At 37.5% G+C, this 21,214-nt stretch overlaps 1 protein-coding gene across 1 annotated transcript; it reads right to left on the reverse strand.

Moving 5' to 3' along the window:
* Positions 1-4,267: 4,267 nt before the first annotated feature.
* LOC101694624 (olfactory receptor 11H6) lies at positions 4,268-18,121 on the reverse strand. Its single transcript, XM_013050818.2, has 3 exons — positions 18,086-18,121; positions 7,833-7,905; positions 4,268-5,268 (listed from the first exon to the last, which is right to left on the reverse strand). Exons 1-3 carry the CDS (start codon positions 18,119-18,121, stop codon positions 4,268-4,270), a joined length of 1,110 nt encoding a protein of 369 aa, XP_012906272.2.
* Between the last annotated feature and the right edge of the window lie 3,093 nt (positions 18,122-21,214).

The raw sequence follows: 21,214 nt of genomic DNA on the forward strand, positions 1-21,214 counted from the left end.
GAAGCAAACATAACCTTCCTACTGGACTGGTTAAGTCAAGAACATTATAGTCTTGAGGACAAGAAACCAAGAGAACGACGTTGAAAGATGGGGATAAATTCTTTTTAATTTTTTGAACTAGGATGATTATGAAGAAGTAAACTAAACTGCATTGATCATTGTTTTGGTTCAGGGTTCCATAGAACACATCATTGTGCAAGAAAGAAATGGTTCCCCACTATGGGAACTCTGAATTTCCAAGCAAGAGAACTCTCTTCTCAACAAGACAAGAAAGCAATGATGCAGCGAGCATCCACTTACTACCTGGAACAATAACAACAATAACTTGAATCAGATTCACAGACTTTGACTAAAAATCTAAATATGTAAGACTTAGGTCTATGTATTTGAGCTATAGACTACTCTTAAAAAAAAAAAAAAGACCTCACAGAATAACTATTAGCTATAGGAAAAGCATGGTAAATAAATTTCACAAATAATTTTCAACATGATTATAAGAGGCAATTCCTAATATATTCACCATTAAATTCTCAGTGAATCTTACTCATTATATACACTGATTTGATTTTGTCCTTAAAAAAATTTTTTTTAATGCCACCTCTTCTGAAGATGGAGATGAGTAATGGAATGGACAAAGAGGGGAGAGCTGAGAGAAGACCAAAACAAAACAAATCCCTGTTTTCTCTTGATTTTGGTCCCAGTGGGTGGAACTAGTTCCATACTGTTTTGTTCAAAATATCTATGTAAATAACATCACTTGTGGTATTCCAGCCACTTCCTGAGAAGGGAAAGATCTTTGGATGACTTTGGCACCATTTAGTGCACTAATCTGGGGGAAGTTCCAGGATGATCTAAATACTCTGAAAATTTCATCTCTTTGAATTGTGAGTAACCAATATTCCTTGATACTCAGTCTCTTGAGCATATTCAATGAACAAATGTGAAAGAGGTGAATAGGCCTACCTGTGGTGCATAATAGTCCATCAGAGATGATGTTTCCTATATACTGGGAAGCTTTCCCAGGTCCTGGGGAGAGTTCATAGGGAGGTCACAAAGATTCTCTCATTCACTGCCCTTGATGTGGAAGCCCTGTGTGAGAGTTTTTTGCATGACTTATTTCTTTTCCCTTGCACTGTAAGATTCTAGTGGCCTATTTACAACAGAGTGTGCTAAAGCTATGTACTAGTTTTAATTTATGTGTCAGTTTAGCCATTGTTGAGAATTCCGAGGTATGTTTTCATATGATCCTAAACTTTCCATTCCTTTCCCTAGGGACCTTCTTTCTTCTTGCCCGGGGATTTCATTAGTATTTCTGATAAGTTGGCCTAAAGTGACTAGTAGGTAATGTGCTACATTGCCTCTCTGGAGACCTCATAATCTCAAGTTTGTGCTTCTCAAACAGAGTATGTGATTCTGTGCCATGGGATACACACAGCCCCTAATTAGATGTCTTCCTGAAGGGACAGTTTCACTTAGAGAAAATTATTTTGTATTACACCAAATATGTACATGGAACAGAAAGTGTAATTAGTGATTATTTTTAAGATAAAACTTTGACTTTAAAAGGAATATTGCCCCAAAATGCCCCATGTTCTCTGCCAAAAACTCTTTGGTGTTAAAAAGGTTTGAGAAATGCTTTATGAGAATATTTAATCACCTAGAACAAGCAAGCCTATCTTCCTGGAACACCTAATTTCATTTCCAGCATGGCCATAACTAAAAGGATATACTTTGATTTTAAGAAGATTGGCCTTTCAGCTAATGGCTTTCCTTTTCAACATGGTGTTTGGGCACAAAGATGGAATTTGTTCTTGGTATAATTTTCTCTTAGTAATTTTCTGACTGAGACTTTGTCCTATAGCTTCCTAAGAGGCATAAAAATATGTTTGACATTATTATTGCATATTACAAGTGGTATTGTCACAGTTGATTTGGGAAAGCTATAAATAAAGATGTGCAGTTGGGAGAACATATAGATTGATTATTATTATTTTTTAATCTTTAAAATTTATTTATTTATTTATTTTTTAGTGTAACAGTATTCATGGTTTTTGCACCACACCTAGTGCTCCATGCAATTCGTGCCCTCTCTAATACCCACCACCTGGTTCCCCCAACCTCCCCGCACCACCCCCCGCCCCTTTGAAACCCTCAGATTGTTTTTCAGAGTCTATAGTCTCTCATGGTTCATTTCTCCTTCCAATTTTCCTCAACTCCCTTCTCTCCATCTCCCCTTGTCCTCCATGTTATTTGTTATGCTTCACAAACAAATGAAGCCATATGATAATTAACTCTCTCTGCTTGACTTATTTTACTCAGCATAATCTCTTCCAGTCCCGTCCATGTTGCTACTAAAGTTGGGTATTCATCCTTGCTGATGGAGGCATAATACTCCATAGTGTATATGGACCACATCTTCCTTATCCATTCGTCCATTGAAGGGCATCTTGGTTCTTTCCACAGTTTGGCGACCGTGGCCATTGCTGCTATAAACATTGGGGTACAGATGGCCCTTCTTTTCACTACATCTGTATTTTTGGAGTAAATCCCCAGTAGTGCAATTGCAGGGTCATAGGGAAGCTCTATTTTTTTTTTTTTTTTTTTTTTAAAGATTTTATTTGTTTATTTGACAGAGAGAGACCACAAGTAGGCAGAGAGGCAGGCAGAGAGAGAGAGGTGGAAGCAGGCTCCCCGCTGAGCAGAGAGCCCGATGCGGGACTCGATCCCAGGACCCTGAGATCATGACCCGAGCCGAAGGCAGCGGCTTTACCCACTGAGCCACCCAGGCGCCCCTGGGAAGCTCTATTTTTAATTTCTTTTTTTTTATAAAGATTTTATTTATTTATTTGACAGAGAGAGATCCCAAGTGGGCAGAGAGGCAAGGCGGAGAGAGAGGAGGAAGCAGACTCCCCACGGAGCAGAGAGCTAGATGTGGGTCTTGATCCCAGGACCCTGGGATCATGACCCAGCTGAAAGCAGAGGCTTTAGCCCACTGAGCCACCCAGGCACCCCTCTATTTTTAATTTCTTGAGGAATCTCCACACTGTTTTCCAAAGTGGCTGCACCAACTTGCATTCCCACCAACAGTGTAAGAGGGTTCCCCTTTCTCCACATCCTCTCCAACACATGTTGTTTCCTGTCTTGCTTATTTTGGCCATTCTAACTGGTGTAAGGTGGTATCTCAATGTGGTTTTAATTTGAATCTCCCTGATGGCTAGTATAATGAACATTTTTTCATGTGTCTGATAGCCATTTGTATGTCTTGATTGGAGAAGTGTCTGTTCATATCTTCTGCCCATTTTTTGATATGATTGTCTGTTTTGTGTGTGTTGAGTTTGAGGAGTTCTTTATAGATCCTGGATTATTGTGAAGTTCAAGGGTTAGGGACTGAATGGGCAGTGTTGTAAATTAGGGATTTGAATGGAGGAAGAGTTTGTACTTTATGTAATGGAAGTATAAAGCCTACTTTGTTTTTGGTGTGAAAGACAGCTTTACACAATGGCAAATGTTTTTACTGGGTGGATTTATTTATTTTTTTGCAGCCTTTTGGTCCATTGTTTTTAAAGAATATTTTCTGAACTTAGATCACGCACCTATTGAAAGGCTCCAGGTATGCATGCATTTCATTCTTTCCACCAGCTAAGATTAAACAAATGAAGAGACATCAAAGACAAATAACATACATATAATAACAGAATGTAATTACTTAGAAAAGTATGCATGTTTACAATATTTTATTTAGCCTTTTTCATTGGTGAGCTGAACTTGAACTGCTAAGGAACTGTGGAAAAAAAGTATCTTCTACTTAAGTATGATCCAGAACATGAATTACTGAAGCCGTTTTTTATTGCTTTTATAAATAATTAAGGTCAGAAGTGACAAATTCTGCTTTTCTTTATTTTTTCTCCATTTTTAATTTAAATTCAATTTAGTAAACATAAAGTATATTATTAGTTTCAAGAATAGATATTAGTGATTCATCAGTTGCGTATAACATCCAGTGCTCATTATGTCACATGCCCTCCTTAATGCCCATCATACAGTTACCCCATCTCCCCACCGACCACCCCTTCAGCAGCCCTCAGTTTGTTTTCTAGAGTTAAGAGTCTCTTATGGTTTACCTCTCTCTGTTTTTATTTTATTTTTCCTTCCCTTCTCCTGTGTTCATCTGTTTTGTTTCTTAAATTCTACATATGAGTGAAATCATAGGGTATTTGTCTTTCTCTGACTGATGTACTTTGCTTAGCATAATACCCTCTAAAACATCTCAGTTTGGATTAGTTCTTAATCCTAGGACTCTCTTTAGGGCATCTTTCATGTCTTTGTTTCGGAGACTATAGATAAGGGGATTTAAGAGTGGAGTCACTGCTGAGTATACCAAAGTGATGATCTTCTGCATTCCTGTTGGGTTCCCTGATGTTGGGCTTACATACATCACCATAAGTGTTCCGTAGAATAGAGAAACCACCATTAGGTGGGACCCACATGTGGAGAAAGCTTTAGTTCGACCAGCACCAGAAGGAACACGAAGCACAGCTCTGAGTACCAGAGTATAAGATCCCAGGATGGAAAGGAAGGGCCCAAAGATAATCAGTGAGTTGAAGGTGTAACAGATGAGCTCAGTGGAAGGAGCAGGGATGCAGGCCAGTGAGAACAGTGGGCCTGGGTCACACACAAAGTGGTCAATGATGTTGGGTCCACAGAAGGGAAGTTGGGAGATGAGGACAATGGGGACTGGATAGCAGAGAAATCCACTCACCCAGCAAACACAGACCAGGATCACACAGAGCTTCCCAGTCATGATGGAGGGGTAATGTAGTGGGCGACAGATGGCAAGGTATCGATCATAGGCCATGACTGATAAGAAGAAACATTCTGTGGTACGCAGTGAAAAAAAGAAATAGAATTGGAGGAAGCAGCCAGTGAAGGAGATGGTCTTGGTCTCAGAGAGGATGTTGACTAGCATGTTTGGGATAGTGGAGGAAATGTACCAGATCTCTAGGAAGGCAAAGTTTCCCAAGAAGATGTACATGGGTGTGTGAAGACGCTTGTCCCATTTCACTATACAGACAATAATCCCGTTCCCCAGTAGGGTGAGGAGATAGACCACCAGGATGAATGAGAAGAAAAAGTTCTGCATCTCCCTTTGACCAGGGAAACCCAGAAGGACAAATTCAGTCACAAAATGCATTGTTGTATTCTGGGATTCCAAAACTGTTAGAGAAACAGAAGTAACTAAGGAGTGAATAATAACATTTTTAGGTTTTGCTAACAATACACTTGTTAATGTACAAAGTGTTTTTATTTTACATTATTTCATTTGGTTTTCCAAATGAAAACTGTAGGGAGGTGTGCTTCATCCTTCTCTTTAACAAATAAAAAAAACTTGAGGTTCAGGGCACCTGGGTGGTTTGGTGATTTGGGCCAATGCCTTTGGCTTAGGTTCTGATCTTGGGGTCCTGGGATTGAGCCCCACGTTGGGCTTTCTACTGGGTGGGGAGCCTGCTTCCTCCTCTCTCTCTGCCTGCCTCTCTGCCTACTTGTGATCTCTCTCTCTGTCAAATAAATAAAATCTTAAAAAAAAAAAGAAAACTGAGGCTCAGAGAAATTTAAGGGGTTTACTTAAACGTGCAAAAATAGGCAGTAGCTCCTAGATACACTCCCCATTTAGAGATTGGTTTAGAGCAGACCTCACTTCGTTTCAAATATTCCTGTAAGCCTGAGTTAGTTAACGTATCATCTTACATGTTAAAATCATTGCCTCTTGGATATCCTACATGTAAGTATACACTTTGGATATATTCTACTTTGAAACAAAATTGAATAGAAATCTGAAGCAAAAAATTGTTTTCTTACTCAGAATTTCACATACTAAAGTCCAATAAAAAGCAGATAAATGGAACTATGTGGTGGGAGTCTTGAGCTCCCTTGCTTTTCTGTTTCTGAGGGAGGTGCTCTAGAAACCTCAGGATTCTGTAAAATGGTGTGAAAATTATTTATGTAGCCCTCTCTAAGTTACATTCTTTTAGGTGGCATCTGGATTTGTAGAACAATTTAGCTCATTCCCTCCTGAGGAAATCTGGTTCTTTCAAAGTACTTAATGTTGCACAAAATCTGTCTCCTTTATTACTTCTATGCATTGATCCTAGTACTCTCCTTTGCTGAAGCTATACAAAATAAGTCTCATTCCTCTTCTATTATGGTGATGATGATGGGGCTTAAATAACAGATGGAAGCTATTATGTGCCATATACATTACTTTTTTTTTTTTTCCTGGATACCACCATTTTTCCTGGCTTGTTTCCCCCTAAGCTGCATTATTCTACATCATGGCTAGAGTTTTGAGGTAACTGGTAGCTGGATATGCCAATTTTGTCTAGTATACAAAACAGTGTACTTCCTTCTCTCTCTCTCTTTTTTTGTCTGGGAATTAAGCCTTAAACACCATAACTTTCCATTCATCATCTTGCTTTTACCTCAATTAAATAACGAATTAGAAAGGTCATCTTAGGATATGCCGAGACCAGAAAGATTGTCCTCATACTGGCTGAGTTAGGAATTGAGACATGAGTATAAATTTGGATGTTGCTAACAACTTCTCTAGAATTATTGATCCAGGCTTATTTCTTTATCTATCTATCTATCTATCTATCATCTATCTATCTATCTATCATCTTCCTATATCATCTATCTATCTAATCTATCTAGCAAGGGATGGGGGGCAAAAAGAGAGAGAGAATTCCCGAGATCATGAACTGAACCAAAATCAAGAGTCAGCCACCTAATTGACTGAGCCACTCAGGTGCCCCATATCCACTCTTATTTCTTTGTCTTAAAGTTTCCTGGTTAAAATTCAAGATATTTGGCTGGGTGAAACCACCATTTTATTTTAAATATTTTAAATTTAGTGATATCTTGACTACATATGTAAGATAATTTGCCATATTATTTATTAATGTTACTGCTAAGATACTCACAAAATTGCATCTTTATGCCATTTAAATAATCTTCAGAGCACATGAGGTCTACTTCTCAGTATTTGATCAAACCTGGAGCAAACTGAGAAGGTAAAGGTTTTATTGCCAAGGCAACTTTGTATATCTGTTTTGATTAACGATATTTTTAAAATGATGAAAATGATGAAAAAAGACTCTGACTAAACATGACTTTCATGAAAGTCTAAATTTTGTCCAGGTAAGTTAGTTCAATAGACTATAGCTATGACTGTATGTATCAAAATTTCTAGGAGAGCTATAATTTCAAATATACCCCCCATAACTATACTTGTATTTGTCAGACCATGTGCTGTCACTTTTGGTCAGAAAATATAGTTACTTGGCTTATAATAAAAAAAAGTTGAATCTTGAATTTAAATCATAGCACATTATTCACTTACTTATTCACTGGCATTAAACACAAGTTTATTCACTGTTATATTCCCAGCAGTGTGCTAAGGCCTGGGGCACAATGGTAAGCATGAAAAATAAAATTCCTCCCCTTTTGAAACTTATGACATAAAAGCAGTCAAGACTGCCACTTACATCTATAGTGTCTTGAACAGTGTTTCATGGCACATACCCAATTACATACTGTGGGCCTCAAAAAGATATTTATTACAGCTCATAATAATTTAGATAAATCAGTGTAATGAGAGGAGTCACATGATTGCCAACTTTGACATAAATGAGATTTTTGGCTTTTCAAGACAGACAGAGACATGAGACATGAATTGATTTACTTTAATCACAAACCAGGAAGTTTTTGTCACCAAGAAACGAAACATAAATCCAGTTCATGATTTTGGACTTGGAACCAGACCTCATAAGTCTTACCTCCTTCCTGGTCCTCTGATTTCATGATATCCAGGATCTTTTGACATTTGTGCTGCCATGAAATTTTAGTTACCTGTGGAATATGGGATCAGAAAAAGGGATAAACGGACTTCTCAGATTATTTGAAATTTTACTGCATCTATTTCTTCTTCCTCCGCATTAAAGTGCACCTATTAGTAGCTCAAAGGGTGAACTTAAATCCACTTCTTTCTACTCACCTCAAGTGATACAACAAAAGAACAGTTGGAGAGGTGAGGAGAAACAAGGAGCATGGAGAGTCCATTCTATTTGAATGGATAAGGAAGCCAGATCCTCCTTCATAACCCCAGCCACTCATTTGAGAGATTTAAGCCTCTTGCCCAGAGAAGTGCAGGGATTCTTTTCCCTTTAAATATTTATATTTTTAAGGTTAATTTGTAAATTTGGTAATTTGATAAATTTGGTAAATGAAAAAGGACAAGATAGTCTGCTTATGACTCTCTTGGTTTCCATTTCCCACTTGTTACTTATTAAGTATTCTGAAAAATAAGAACATCCTGCTTTAGTTGCCCTTGACGAAGGATAGTTGTCAACCAAAACTTTGCTGATCAATATTAGAAACAAAGTGGTACAAGACTCAGGCTCCATTCTGACTGAAGGTTTAGTGGCACCCCAAAACATCCAAGGGATTTGAACCCTATGTTCCCTAAGTGAGTTGTATAGTGGGAACTTTGTGATACTAGAGTGAGTCCTTAATGTGAATATATTACCCCAAACAGAAGTGTGTTAGGAAAAGAGAACTGCAGGACCTAACATGTTCTTAGTAAAGAACAAAGGAACAAAGAGAGGATAGATTTACAAGAGAACCAGCATGCTCTTAGAGTCTGACAGCAGTGGGTATATAGGAGTAGTGACACACTGATGTGGGCAGACTTTCCTTACATACCTGATGGTGTTTCTGGCTCCAAGAGGAAGATGTGAGAGAAATTTCAGCCATAAGAGTACCTCATTTAATAACCTAAAGGCTCATTCATGAGTGGAGAGCAGTATTTGTGGCCCCATAGACTTCCTTTCCTTTAGTATTCTGAACTAAATGAAATGTATCTTTCATGCCAGTCATTATTAAAAATTTACATGTCCTTCCTGAATCGGATTAATCATTCAGCATGTTCACTGGAAAGCATGTGTTCATGTATCTCTGGGCATGCACCCAATTCTGCCTATATTTGTGCATATTTCCCCTAGTGGTTTGATTAGAAAGGCACAGAGGTCAGAATAAACACCCAAGAGAGGCAGAGAAAATTGTCCTCTTGGTGGAATTATCCTTCCTTTAAGGACCCCATCTACCTGAGGGATGAAGGAGGAGAGGAGTGAATGGGACAGGTTAATAGAGAGAGAGAGAGAGAGAGAGAATGACATGGGGGAGGAGGGGGATAGTGGGTTTGGGGCTGGGAGGGTGAGCTCTCTTTCCAAGATAAATCTGTTTTATCTTGGTGCCAAACCTCTAAGCACTTAAATTCTAAAAATTTTCTGTTTATATGTAATTTATTTAATTTTTGTTATATCCAACAAAAGGTAAAGAATTTTCGTTGTCAATTTTAAGTGTAGCTTGAACACATTTGTTTGAAAAACTTAGTCTTCTATAAAAATAGATTTGTAATTTGTTGACTTAACTGATGCAATATTAGTAAAAATGAAGGTTTAGCACTATAAATGGCTCAAGGCAGGAAATAAGAATTCTTTTTTTAAAAAAAGATTTTATTTATTTATTTGCCAGAGAGAGTGAGCACAGGAGGACAGAGTGGCAGGCAGAGGCAGAGGGAGAAGGAGGCTCCCTGCTCAGCAGAGAGCCCGATATGGGACTCGATCCCAAAACGCTGGGATCATGACCTGAGCCAAAGGCAGCTGCTTAACCAACTGAGCCACCCAGGCATCCCAGAAGTAAGAATTCTTACATTGGTATCGGGAGAAGGAGAAAAACAAGATGAGGCAGAGAATCTGAGGGAACAAGAACTCCAGGAGAGAACACTACTGGGTTTAGGAGTGTGGTTGTGTAAGGACAGAGCAGGTTCTCAAGAATGTAGTCCCTGTACCAACAGGGACTTGAAAAGTTGTTAAAATGCAACTTCTGGGGCTCCTCTCTGACTTAGAAACTTGGTGTGGGCCAAGCAATCTGTTTTTAACAAACTTGCCATGTGTTTCTGTTGCATGCTGATGTTTGAGAACCACTGTGTAGAGGATCAAGTCTGGGTTAAGGAGTGGGTGTATGAAATAGCATCTAAGTTTGGGAGGGATTTCAGTAGGATCAGGAATTAATCGATCATGGTTTGGAGACAGAGTTAGGAATATTTGTAGAGATAACTGGCACTAGAAGCTGAATTACAGGTGATTGTATCTCACAAGCAGGACTGCATTTAAGCATCAGGCTTTTGAAAGAGGCCTGGGAGAGGCAGGGAAGTGGTGAAGAAGGTTATTCAGGCATCATATGAAATGGGGTGACCTGGGATAAAAGCAGGGTACTTTTTATGGGTGGGAGCAGATTTGAGCCTAAAGACAAGGTGGTAAAAGAAAACTAAGACACAGAAAATCTTGGTCCTAGCCTGAGTGTTTTCACTTATAGCTGTGGGAGTTTGGTGGGCTCATTTCAAATTTTAAATATTAGACACATAATTTTTCCTTGTGTACTCCATAGGGCTGATATGAAAATGAGATGAGATACTAGATATGAGAATATTTTGTAAATATCTGTATATTCATAATATGATTGATATGGTTCTCCCATCCAAGTACTAACCAGGCCCGACCCTGCTTAGCTTCCGAGATCAGACGAGATCGGGCGCGTTCAGGGTGGTATGGTTCAAGAGCCTCAGGAGTGTATTTGTAATTTTCCACTCTTTTTTAAAATGATTTTTTAAATTTTTAATTTTTTACTCTAATTCTAGCTAGTTAACACACAGTATAATGCTAGTTTCAGGTGTACAACATGATTCAATAACTTTATATGTGAAACTATGCTCACAAGTATAGCTGCCATCTGTCACCATACAATGCTATTACAATACCACTGACTACATTCCCTATGCTGTAACTTTTATTCCCATGACTTATTCATTTCATACTGTATCATCCACCCGTTTGTTCCATCCCTCCCCTTTAGTAACCACCAGTTACCGCATTTATAGGTCTGATTCTGCTTTTCATTTTTTATGCATTTGTTTTGTTTTTTTAGATTCTGCCAAGAAGATCATATGCTATTTGTCTTTCTCTGTCAAGTTAAAACTCTATTACATATAAGATAAATTCCTTTTTTTAAGCTTTGTTTTCTTTTAAAAATTTTTATTTGAATTTTAGTTAGTTAACAGGTAGTGTAATACTGGTTTTATGAATAATTTAGTGATTCATAAATCAAAATTTAATTTAGTGATTCATCACTTACATATAACACCCAGTGCTTATCACAACTGCCCTCCTTAATGCCCATCCTCCATTTAGAACTTCAGCCTGCCCACCTCCCTCCATCAACCCTCAGTTTGTTCTCTGTCATTATGAGTCTTTAATGGTTTGATTCTCTCTCTTTTCCCCTTCCCTGATGTTTATCTGTATTTTTTTTCATTCTTAAATTCCACATGTGGATGAAATCATATGGTAATTGTCTTTCTCTGACTTATCTTTTTTTTAACATAATACATGCTAGTTCCATACACATTTAAAAAATTAACATATAATGTATTATTTGCCCCAGGGGCACAGGTCTGTGAATCATCAGACTTACACATTTCATAGAACTCACCATAGCACATATGCTCCCCAATGGCCATAACCCAGCCACCCTAACCCTACCTGCTAACCCCCTAGAAACCCTAAGTTTGTTTCATGAGATTAAGAGCCTCTTATGGTTTGTCACCCTCCCAATCCCATCTTGTTTCATTTTTCCCTCCATACTCCCAGCGAACCCCCGCCCTTTCTCTGAAATTCCTGATATCAGAGAGATCATATGATAATTGTCTTTCTCTGATTGACTTATTAAGCATGATACCCTCTAGTTCCATCCACATCATTGAAAATGGCAAGATTTTGTTACATTTGATGGCTGCATAGTATTCCATTGCATATATATACCACATCTTATTTATCCATTCATCTGGTGGTGGACATCTAGGTTCTTTTCATAGTTTGGCTATTGTGGACATTGCTGCTGTAAACATTCGGGTGCACGTGCCCCTTTGGATCACTACATTTGTACCTTTAGTGTAAATACCCAGTATTGCGATTGCTGGGTCCTAGGGTAGCTCTATTTTCCACTTTTCGAGGAACTCCATGCTGTTTTCCAGAGTGGCTGCACCAGCTTGCATTCCCACCAACAGTGTGGAAGGGTTCCCCTTTCTCCGCATCCTTGCCAGCATCTGTCATTTCCTGACTTGTTAATTTTAGCCATTCTGACTGGTGTGAGGTGGTATCTCATTGTGGTTTTGATTTGTATTTTCTTGATGCCAAGTGATATTGAGCAGTTTTCATGTGTCTGTTGACCATTTGGGTGTGTTCTATGCAGAAATGTCTGTTCATGTTCATGTCTTCTGCCCATTTCTTTTTTTTTTCTTTCTGCCCATTTCTTGATTGGATTATTTTTTCTCTGGATGTTGAGTCTGTTAAGTTTTTTTTTTTCCTTTTTAAAGATTTTATTTTTTTGACAGAGAGACACAGTGAGAGAGAGAACAGAAGCAGGGAGAATGGGAGAGAGAGAAGCAGGCTTCCCACTGAGCAGAAAGCCTGATGCAGGGCTAGATCCCAGGTGGTGGGATCAGGACCCAAGCTGAAGGCAGATGCTTAACGACTGAAAAACCCAGTTGCCCCTGATAAGTTCTTTATAAATTTTTGATACTAGCCCTTTATCTGATATGTCATTTGTGAATATCTTCTCTCAGTGTTCCAGTTGTCTTTTGGTTTTGATGACTGATTCCTTTGCTGTGCAAAAGCTTTTTATCTTTTTTTTTAAAATTTCTTTCCAGGGTAACAGTATTCATTGTTTTTGCACCACACCCAGTGCTCCATGCAACCCGTGCCCTTTCTAATACCCACCACCTGGTTCCCCCAACCTCCCACCCCCTGCCCCTTCAAAACCCTCAGATTGTTTTTCAGTGTCCATAGTCTCTCATGGTTCAAAAGCTTTTTATCTTGATGAAATCCCAATAGTTCATTTTTGCCCTTGCTTTCCTTGCCTTTGGTGATGTTTCTAGGAAGAAGTTGCTGTGGCTGAGGTTGAAGAGGTTGCTGCCTGTGTTTTCCTCCAGGATTTTGCTGGATTCCTGTTTCACATTGAGGTCTTTCATCCATTTTGAGTCTATTATTGTGTGTGGTGTAAGGAAATGGTCCAGTTTCATTTTTCTGCATGTGGCTGTCCAATTTTCCCAACACCATTTGTTGAAGAGACTTTTTTCCATTGGACATTCTTTCCTGCTCTGTTGAAGGTTAGTTGACTATACAGTTGAGGATCCATTTCTGGGCTCCCTATTCTATTCCATTGATCTATGTGTCTGTTATTGTGCCAGTACCATACTGTCTTGATGATTATAGCATTTTAATAGACCTTGAAGTCTGGAATTGTGATGCCACCAATTTTGGCTTTTTTTTCCCTCAAGATTCCTCTGGCTATTGGGGATCTTTTATGGTTCCATATAAATTTTAGGATTATTTGTCCCATTTCTTTGTAAAAAAATTTATGGTATATTGATAGGGATTGCATTAAATGTGTAGATTGCTTTAGGTAGCATAGACATTTTCACAGTACTTGTTCTTCCAATCCATGAGCATGGAACGTTTTTTCCATTTCTTTGTGTCTTCCTCAATTTCTTTCATGAGTATTCTATAGTTTTCTGACCATATTCTTTGCATCTTTGGTTAGGTTTATTTTAGGAGTCTTATGGTTTTGGGTGCAATTGTAAATGGGATTGACTCCTTAATTTTTCTTTCTTCTGTCTTGCTGTTGGTGTATAGGAATGAAACTGATTTCTGTGCATTGATTTTATATCCTGATACTTTCCTGAATTCCTGTATGAGTTCTAGAAGTTTTGGGGTGGAGTCATTTGGGTTTTCCACTTAAAGTATCATATCATCTGCAAAGAGTGAAAGTTAGATTTCTTTGCTGATTTGGATGCCTTTAATTTCTTTTTGTTGTCTGATTACTGAGGCCAGGACTTCTAGTACTATGTAGAATAGCAGTGGTGATAATGGACATCCATGCCGTGTTCCTGACCTTAGCAGAAAAGCTCTCAGTTTTTCTCCAATAAGAATGATATTTGCTGTGGGTTTTTCATAGATGGCTTTGATGATATTGAGATATGTTCCCTCTATCCCTACACTTTGAAGAGTTTTGATCATGAAAGGATCAAAACTGTACTTTGTCAAATGCTTTTTCAGCATCTATTGAGAGTAACATGTGGTTCTTGTTCTTTCTTTTATTAATGCATTGTATCACATCAAATGATTAGCAGATGTTGAACCAACCTTGCAACCCAGGAATAAATCCCACTTGGTCGTGGTGAATGATCTTTTTAATGACCTGTTGAAGCCTATTGGTTAGTATTTTGGTGAGAATTTTTGCATCTGTGTTCATCAAGGATATTGTCTGTAATTCTCTTTTTTGATGGGGTCTTTGTCTGGTTTTGGGATGAAGGTAATGCTGGCCTCATAAAAGGAGTTTGGCAGTTTTCCTTCCATTTATATTTCTTTGAACAGTTTCAGGAGAATAGGAATTAATTCTTCTTTAAATGTTTCATAGAATTCCCCTGGGAAGCCGTCTGACCATGGACTCTTGTTTGTTGGGAGTTTTTGATGACTGCTTCAATCTCCTTACTAGTTATGGGTCTTTTCAGGTTTTCTGTTTCTTCCTGGTTCAGTTTTGGTAGTTTGTATGTTTCTAGGAATGCATTCATTTCTTCCAGATTATCAAATTCGCTGGCATATAATTGCTCATAATATGTTCTTATAATTGTTTCTATTTCTTTGATTTTGGTTGTGAGCACTCCTCTTTCATTCATGATTTTATTAATTTGGGCCCTTTCTCTTTTTGGTAAGTTTGGCCAGGGGTTTATCAATCTTATTAATTCTTTCAAAGGACCAGCTCCCAGTTTCATTGACGTGTTCTACTGTTCTTTGGTTTCTATTTCATTGATCTCTCTTCTCCTGCTGGGTTTAGGCCTTTTTTTCTCTTCTTTCTCTAGGTCCTTTAGGTATAGGGTTAGGTTGTGTACTTGAGACCTTGCTTCTTGAGAATGTATTGCTTGTATTGCTATATACTTTCCTCTCAGGATTGCTTTGCTGTGTCTCAAAGATTTCGAACTGTGGTGTTTTCATTATCATTTGTTTCCATGAATATTTAAAATTCTTCTTCAATTTCCTGGTTGACCCACCCATTCATTCTTTAGTAGGATGCTTTTTAGCCTCCATGTATTTGAGTTCTTTCCAACTTTCCTCTTTGATTGAGTTCTAGCTTCAGAGCACTGTGGTGTGAAAATATGCAGGGAATGATCCTAAGCTTGGTACCCAATCTTGGTACCAGTTGAGACCTGATTTGTGACCCATGGTATGATCTGTTCTGGAGAATGTTCCATATGCATCAGAGAAGAATGTGTATTCTGTTGCTTTGGGATGGAATGTTCTGAATATATCTGTGATGTCCATATGGTCCAGTGTGTCTTTTAAAACCTTTATTTCCTTGTTGATCTTTCGCTTGGATGATCTGTCCATTTCAGTGAGGGTGGGGGTGTTAAAGTCCACTACTATTATTGTATTATTTTTGATGTGTTTCTTTGATTTTGTTTTTAATTGATTTATATAATTGGCTGCTCCTATGTTAGAGGCAGAGATATTTAAAATTGTTAGATCTTCTTGTTGGACAGACCCTTTTATTATGATATAGTGCCCTTCCTTATCTCTTATTATAATCTCTGGCTTAATATCTAATTTATCTGATATAAGGATTGCCACCCCATCTTTCTTGATGTCCATTAGCATGGTAAATTGTTTTCCACCCCCTCACTTTAAATATGGAGGTGTCTTTGGGTCTAAACTGAGTTTCTTGTAGACAGCATATTGATGTTTTTTTTTTTTTTTATCCATTCTGATATGCTGTGTCTTTTGATTGGGGCATTTAGGCCATTTAAATTCTGGGTAACTATTGAAAGATATGAATTTAGTGCCATTGTATTGGCTGTAAAGTGACCGTTACTGTATATTGTCTCGTATTCCTTTCTGTTCTACTACTTTTAGGATCTCTCTTTACTTAGAGGACCCTTTTCAGTGTTTCCTTTGGAGCTGGTTTGGTGTTTACAAACTCTTTTAGTTTTTGTTTGTCCTGGAAGTTTTTTCTCTCCTATTTTCAGTAATAGCCTAGCTGGATATAGTAATCTTGGTTGCATATTTTTCACACTTAGTGCTCTGAATATATTAGGCCAGCTCCTTCTGGTCTGCTAGGTCTCTGTGGCTAAGTCTGCTGACAATCCAATATATCTACCATTTTATGTTACAGATTTCTTGTCCTGAGCTGCTTTCAGGATTTTCTCCTTGTCATTACGACTGTGAGTTTTACTATTAGGTGACTGGGTGTGGAACTATTTTTATTGATTTTGAGGGGGTTCTTTGTGCCTTCTGGATTTTCGATGCTTGTTCCCTTTGCCATATTAGGGAAATTATCTATTGTAATTTGCTTCAATATACCTTCACGCCCCTCCTTCTTCTGGGATCCCAAATATTCTAATATTGTTTCATTTTATGGTATCACTTATCTCTCAAATTCTCCCCTTGTGGTCCAGAAATTGTCTCTCTTTTGCTCAGCTTCTTTATTCTCAATCATTTGTTTTCTATATCACTAATTCTCTCTTCTGCCTCATTTTTCCTAGCAGTAAGAGACTCCATTCTTGATTGTACCTCATTAATAGCTTTTTTGATTTCAACTTGGTTAGGTTTTAGTTATTTTATTTCTCCAGAAAGGGATTCTCTAATATTTTCCATGCCTTTTTGAGCCCAGCTAGTACCTTGATAATTATCATTCTGAACTTTAGTTCTGACGTATTACCAATGTCCATACTGCTTATGTCCCTAGCCATTGGTACTCCTTCTTGTTCTTTTCTTGTGGTGAGTTTTTCTGCCTTGTCATTTTATCCAGATAAGAATATATGAATGGGAGAATAAAATACTAAAAGGGTGGCAAATATCCCAGAAAAATATATGCTAACCAAATCAAAGGGGACCCGAATTTGGGGAGCAAAGAAAGGGGAAAAAATAAAAATAAAAAAATATACATTAGGCTGTTGAATAGAAGAGAGCCATCCACTTGATTTTGTGTGTATTCTGGTATCTTAGAGGAAATTATCTCCCATCATCTTAAAGAAAAAAATATGTCTGTGTGTGTATATATATATGTACACATACATATACACACAGACATATATGTATATATATACATACATATACACACAACACACACACACACAAACAAGGATAAACATGATGAAGGGATGGATATGACTGTAAAGATGTAAATTTTAAAAAGATTTTTAAAAAGGAATTGATAAGTTGGTTGGAAAAAGAAGCAAAAAAGGGAGAGAATGTGATTAGGCTGGAGACTAGAACACAGCCATGTGCAAGATTTAGGGTATATTTTGATCTATTAAAAGAAATTTTATCCCAATGTTTTTAAAAAAGAAACCTATATGTTTACAAAAAATAAGGTTAAATATGACTTTTAACATAATACATAATACATAAATACATAACATAATACATAAATATGACTTTTAAAATAATATGACTATTAACAATGAAAATTTAAAAAGATTTTTTAAAAAGGTATTGTTAAGATAAAATAGTTAAAAATATTAAAAGAGGAAAGAGGAAAAGTTAAAAAAATAGAATAAGAACAAAATAAAATAAAAAAAAATTAACTTTGTAAGACTAAAGGGTCATGAGAGAAAAGCCATGAATTCTATGTGTTGCTTTCCCGCGGTTCTTGTTGATAGTGAACTTGGTCTTGGCTTGATGTTCTTGCTGATCTCCTGGGAGAGGGTCCTGTTGCAGTGGTTCTCAAATATCTTTGCCTGAGGCGGAATTGTACCACCCTTTCCAGGGTACGGGCTAAGTAATCTGCTCAGGCTTGCTCTCAGGAGCTTTAGTTCCCTGAATGCTTTTCGTAGAGCTTTGGGGGACAGGAATGATGATGGAGAAGCCAAGAGCTTGGGGCCCCACTTCTCAGTGTGCCCTCAGAGAATAGCAGTCAATACCTTCCATCCTGGTCTCCAGCCACACTCCATGCTCATCCGGCCTGTGACCGAGTGTTTCTATCTCTAGTGCACATTCCCCCTTGGAATCTCTAAACCCAGCAGATTTCTGCTGCACATTCCTGAGCTGCTGCTTCTGGAGGGAGAAGGTGAGTCTCCCCGGATCTGCCACCTGTGGGGTCCCTGCTTGAAGACCTGTGGCTTGATTGTGCCTTGGATCATGGTTTAAGGTAACCTCGAGCTGAGAGCTCACTCCTTGACTCTGTAGCTGGCTTCCCTACTTTGATACCTGGGGTCTCTGCCACACTTAGACACCCCTGGTCTTCCTGTGACCCCGTGGGTCCTGCGACCACACTGTCCCCATGAGGACTCTACCACCTACTTAGCCTCTGGAGGAACATCCCGCAGTGCAGCAGACTTTTAAAAGTTCTAATTTTGTGCTCTGCAGCTCCACTGCTTGCCACTAGCCAGCCCCTCCCCCTACGGTCTACCTTCCTGTAGCTTCAGATTCACTTCTCTGCATGTCCTACCTTCCAGAAAGTGGCCAATTTTCCATTCCTAGAATTACTGCTCTTCTTCTCTTCTATCTACCATTGGGTTTGTAGCTGTTTGGAATGGTTTGGTAACTATCTAACTGAACTCCTGGGACCTAATGATATTTCAGTATGGTACTCCTCCACCATCTTGCTTCCTCCCCCAGGACCATAATGTTTTGATTACTACAGCTTTATGCTCTATCTTGAAGTCAGGAATTATGATACCTCCTTGTTTTTCTTTCTTAGGATTGCTTTTACTATTTGGAGTCTTTTGTGATTCCATACAAACTTCAGGATTATTTTTTCTAGTTCTGTGAAAAATGCTGTTGGTATTTTGATAGAAATTGAATCTATAGATTGCTTTGGTTAGTATGGACATTTTAACAATATCAGTTCTTCCAAAACGTGAGGATGGAATATCTCTCCATTTATTTTGTTTGTTTATTTTTTAAAAAATTTCAATTTTTATTTATTTGTCAGAGAGAGAGAGAGCACACAAGCAGGGGAGCAGCAGACAGAGGGAGAAACAGTCTCTCCACCGAGAAGGGAGCCTGATGTGGGACTTGATCCCAGGACCTTGGGATCATAACCTGAGCTGAAGGCAGATGCCTAACTAACTGAGCCACCTAGGTGCCCCTATATTTCCATTTATTTGTGTCATCTTCAATTTCTTTCATGAATGTTTTATAATTTTCAAAGTACAGGTCTTTCACCTCCTTAGTGATGTTTAATTCTAGGTATTTTGTTCCTTTTGGTGTCACTGTAAGTGGGATTGCTTTCTTAATATTCCTATTACTTCATTTTTAGTATATAGAAACACAGTAGGTTCCTCAGTTCTGTGTCCTGAAAATTTACTGAATTCATTTATTATAATAATTTTTTGGTGGAGTCTTTAAGGTTTTCAGTGCATTGTATCATGTCATCTGCAAACACTGACAGTTTATCTTCTTCCTTACCAGTATGGATGCCTTTTATTAGAAACACTTTTGTTTTGTAACCTGAGGTGTGCTCTTAAAAAGAAAATGCCCTATGATTAGCTATGCTTTAATCTTCTTTTACATGACACAAATCCATGTTTTCACACATGCTACTTCTCATGATCTTTAAAAGTATTAGTTTTTCCCCATTATTGCACTTGTACCATTTAACAAAAAGAAAACACTTGCAATTTTATTATGCATCTGTACTATGACACTGTGAGCCCTATGATGGAAAAAAATGTCTCTTATGTACTTTTGTATCAAATTTATTTCCTGGTTCAATATCTGGTATTGTAAGTGCTCAACAACAAAAACAAGAGTATATAGTTGAATAATGGGAGGGGGGGTGTCTAAATATAAATATGATACAGTAGTTACAGAGTTTGTCACAGTATATTTGTAGAAGCTCTAAGAGGAAAAAAACACATCTCAGATTTTCTATGAAGTGCCAAAAAGTCAGTGAAAAAATGTGAAGATGTTCTTTGGACCTAACTTCTACTTTTTAATACATGGATAGGCTCCTATGGATTCCTAGAGTTGTTGAGGAGGTATTGGGGGAATAATTTTCTAGATCATATTATTAGAAAATTCCTCTAGAAAGTTTTTTTTGTTTAAAACAACTGTATTATTATTTATTTAAAATTTTAAAAAAATATTATTTAAATGAATTAAATAAATTTTAAATAAATATGTAATATTTAATAATAAAATTTAAGTAAATTTTCAAATTTATTTTTAAATAAATAACAGGCAGTATACCAAAGAATTTAAAGAGTTCAAAAGAAGTTATGAAGTAAACACTTCCTTCACTCTCTTGTTCCTCAGACATCAAATTCTCCTCCCCTGAAGCAACCCCTGTTACCAGTTTTGGGATCTCTTTCAGGAGATAGTCTATACATTTACATGAAAGATAGTTACACTTAGCTACCCGCCTTGTGTTCTTCACTCAACAGTATATCTGGGATGTCAGCTATCCTTCAGAAATAATAATAAGTCACAAGATAAAATATATCTTGGAGATATATATAATATTACATATAAAACTACTTCACATTCTATAAGACTGAAGACAATATTCTATTGTATGACTGAATCATAGCTTATTTAACTAGTTGTCTTTTAATAGGAACTGACATTTTTCTCAACATTTTGCTATTATAGCAATACTGGAATGAATATTCTTATACTTTCATCATTTCCTATATGTGTGAGAATATCTGTACACCGAGCACCTTAGAAGTTGGATTGCTGGCTTATAGGGTGTATGTCTTCTAAATTTCGATCAAAGTTGCCCAATTGTCCTGTATAAAGCTTGTAAAATTTATTCTCCTACAAGAGTGAGGGAAGTCATTTCACTATCCTCAACCACACAGTGGTTATCAAAATGCTTGATCTTTATTACTCCTGTGGGTTAAAAATGAGATAACATTATAGGCTTATTCTACTTGTATCTTTTTATGAATGAATTAGTGCTCTTTCTATATGTTTAAGAATATTTTCTACATGTTGTCTATATCCTTTTGCTTATTTTCCTATTAGGATATTGTTCTGTCCTCCTACTGTTCATAGAGTTTTATGTATCTTAAGGAAACAAATATTGTTTAACTGCCAGATGA

This window comes from Mustela putorius, unplaced genomic scaffold (assembly GCF_011764305.1).
Source record: "Mustela putorius furo isolate JIRA1106 unplaced genomic scaffold, ASM1176430v1.1 tig00003896_pilon_pilon_pilon, whole genome shotgun sequence".
In the NCBI taxonomy this organism is placed as follows: domain Eukaryota; kingdom Metazoa; phylum Chordata; class Mammalia; order Carnivora; family Mustelidae; genus Mustela; species Mustela putorius.

What these genes read in the sequence shown, in the direction of transcription:
- LOC101694624 (XM_013050818.2), bottom strand. Translation starts at nt 18,121, where the DNA reads ATGAGCATGGAGTGTGGCTGGAGACCAGGATGGAAG. An exon ending in GCTGGAGACCAGGATGGAAG is followed by an intron (nt 7,906 to 18,085) that starts GTATTGACTGCT and finishes CATATTCCACAG; the next exon opens with GTAACTAAAATTTCATGGCA. An exon ending in ATCAGAGGACCAGGAAGGAG is followed by an intron (nt 5,269 to 7,832) that starts GTAAGACTTATG and finishes GTGTATTGTTAG; the next exon opens with CAAAACCTAAAAATGTTATT.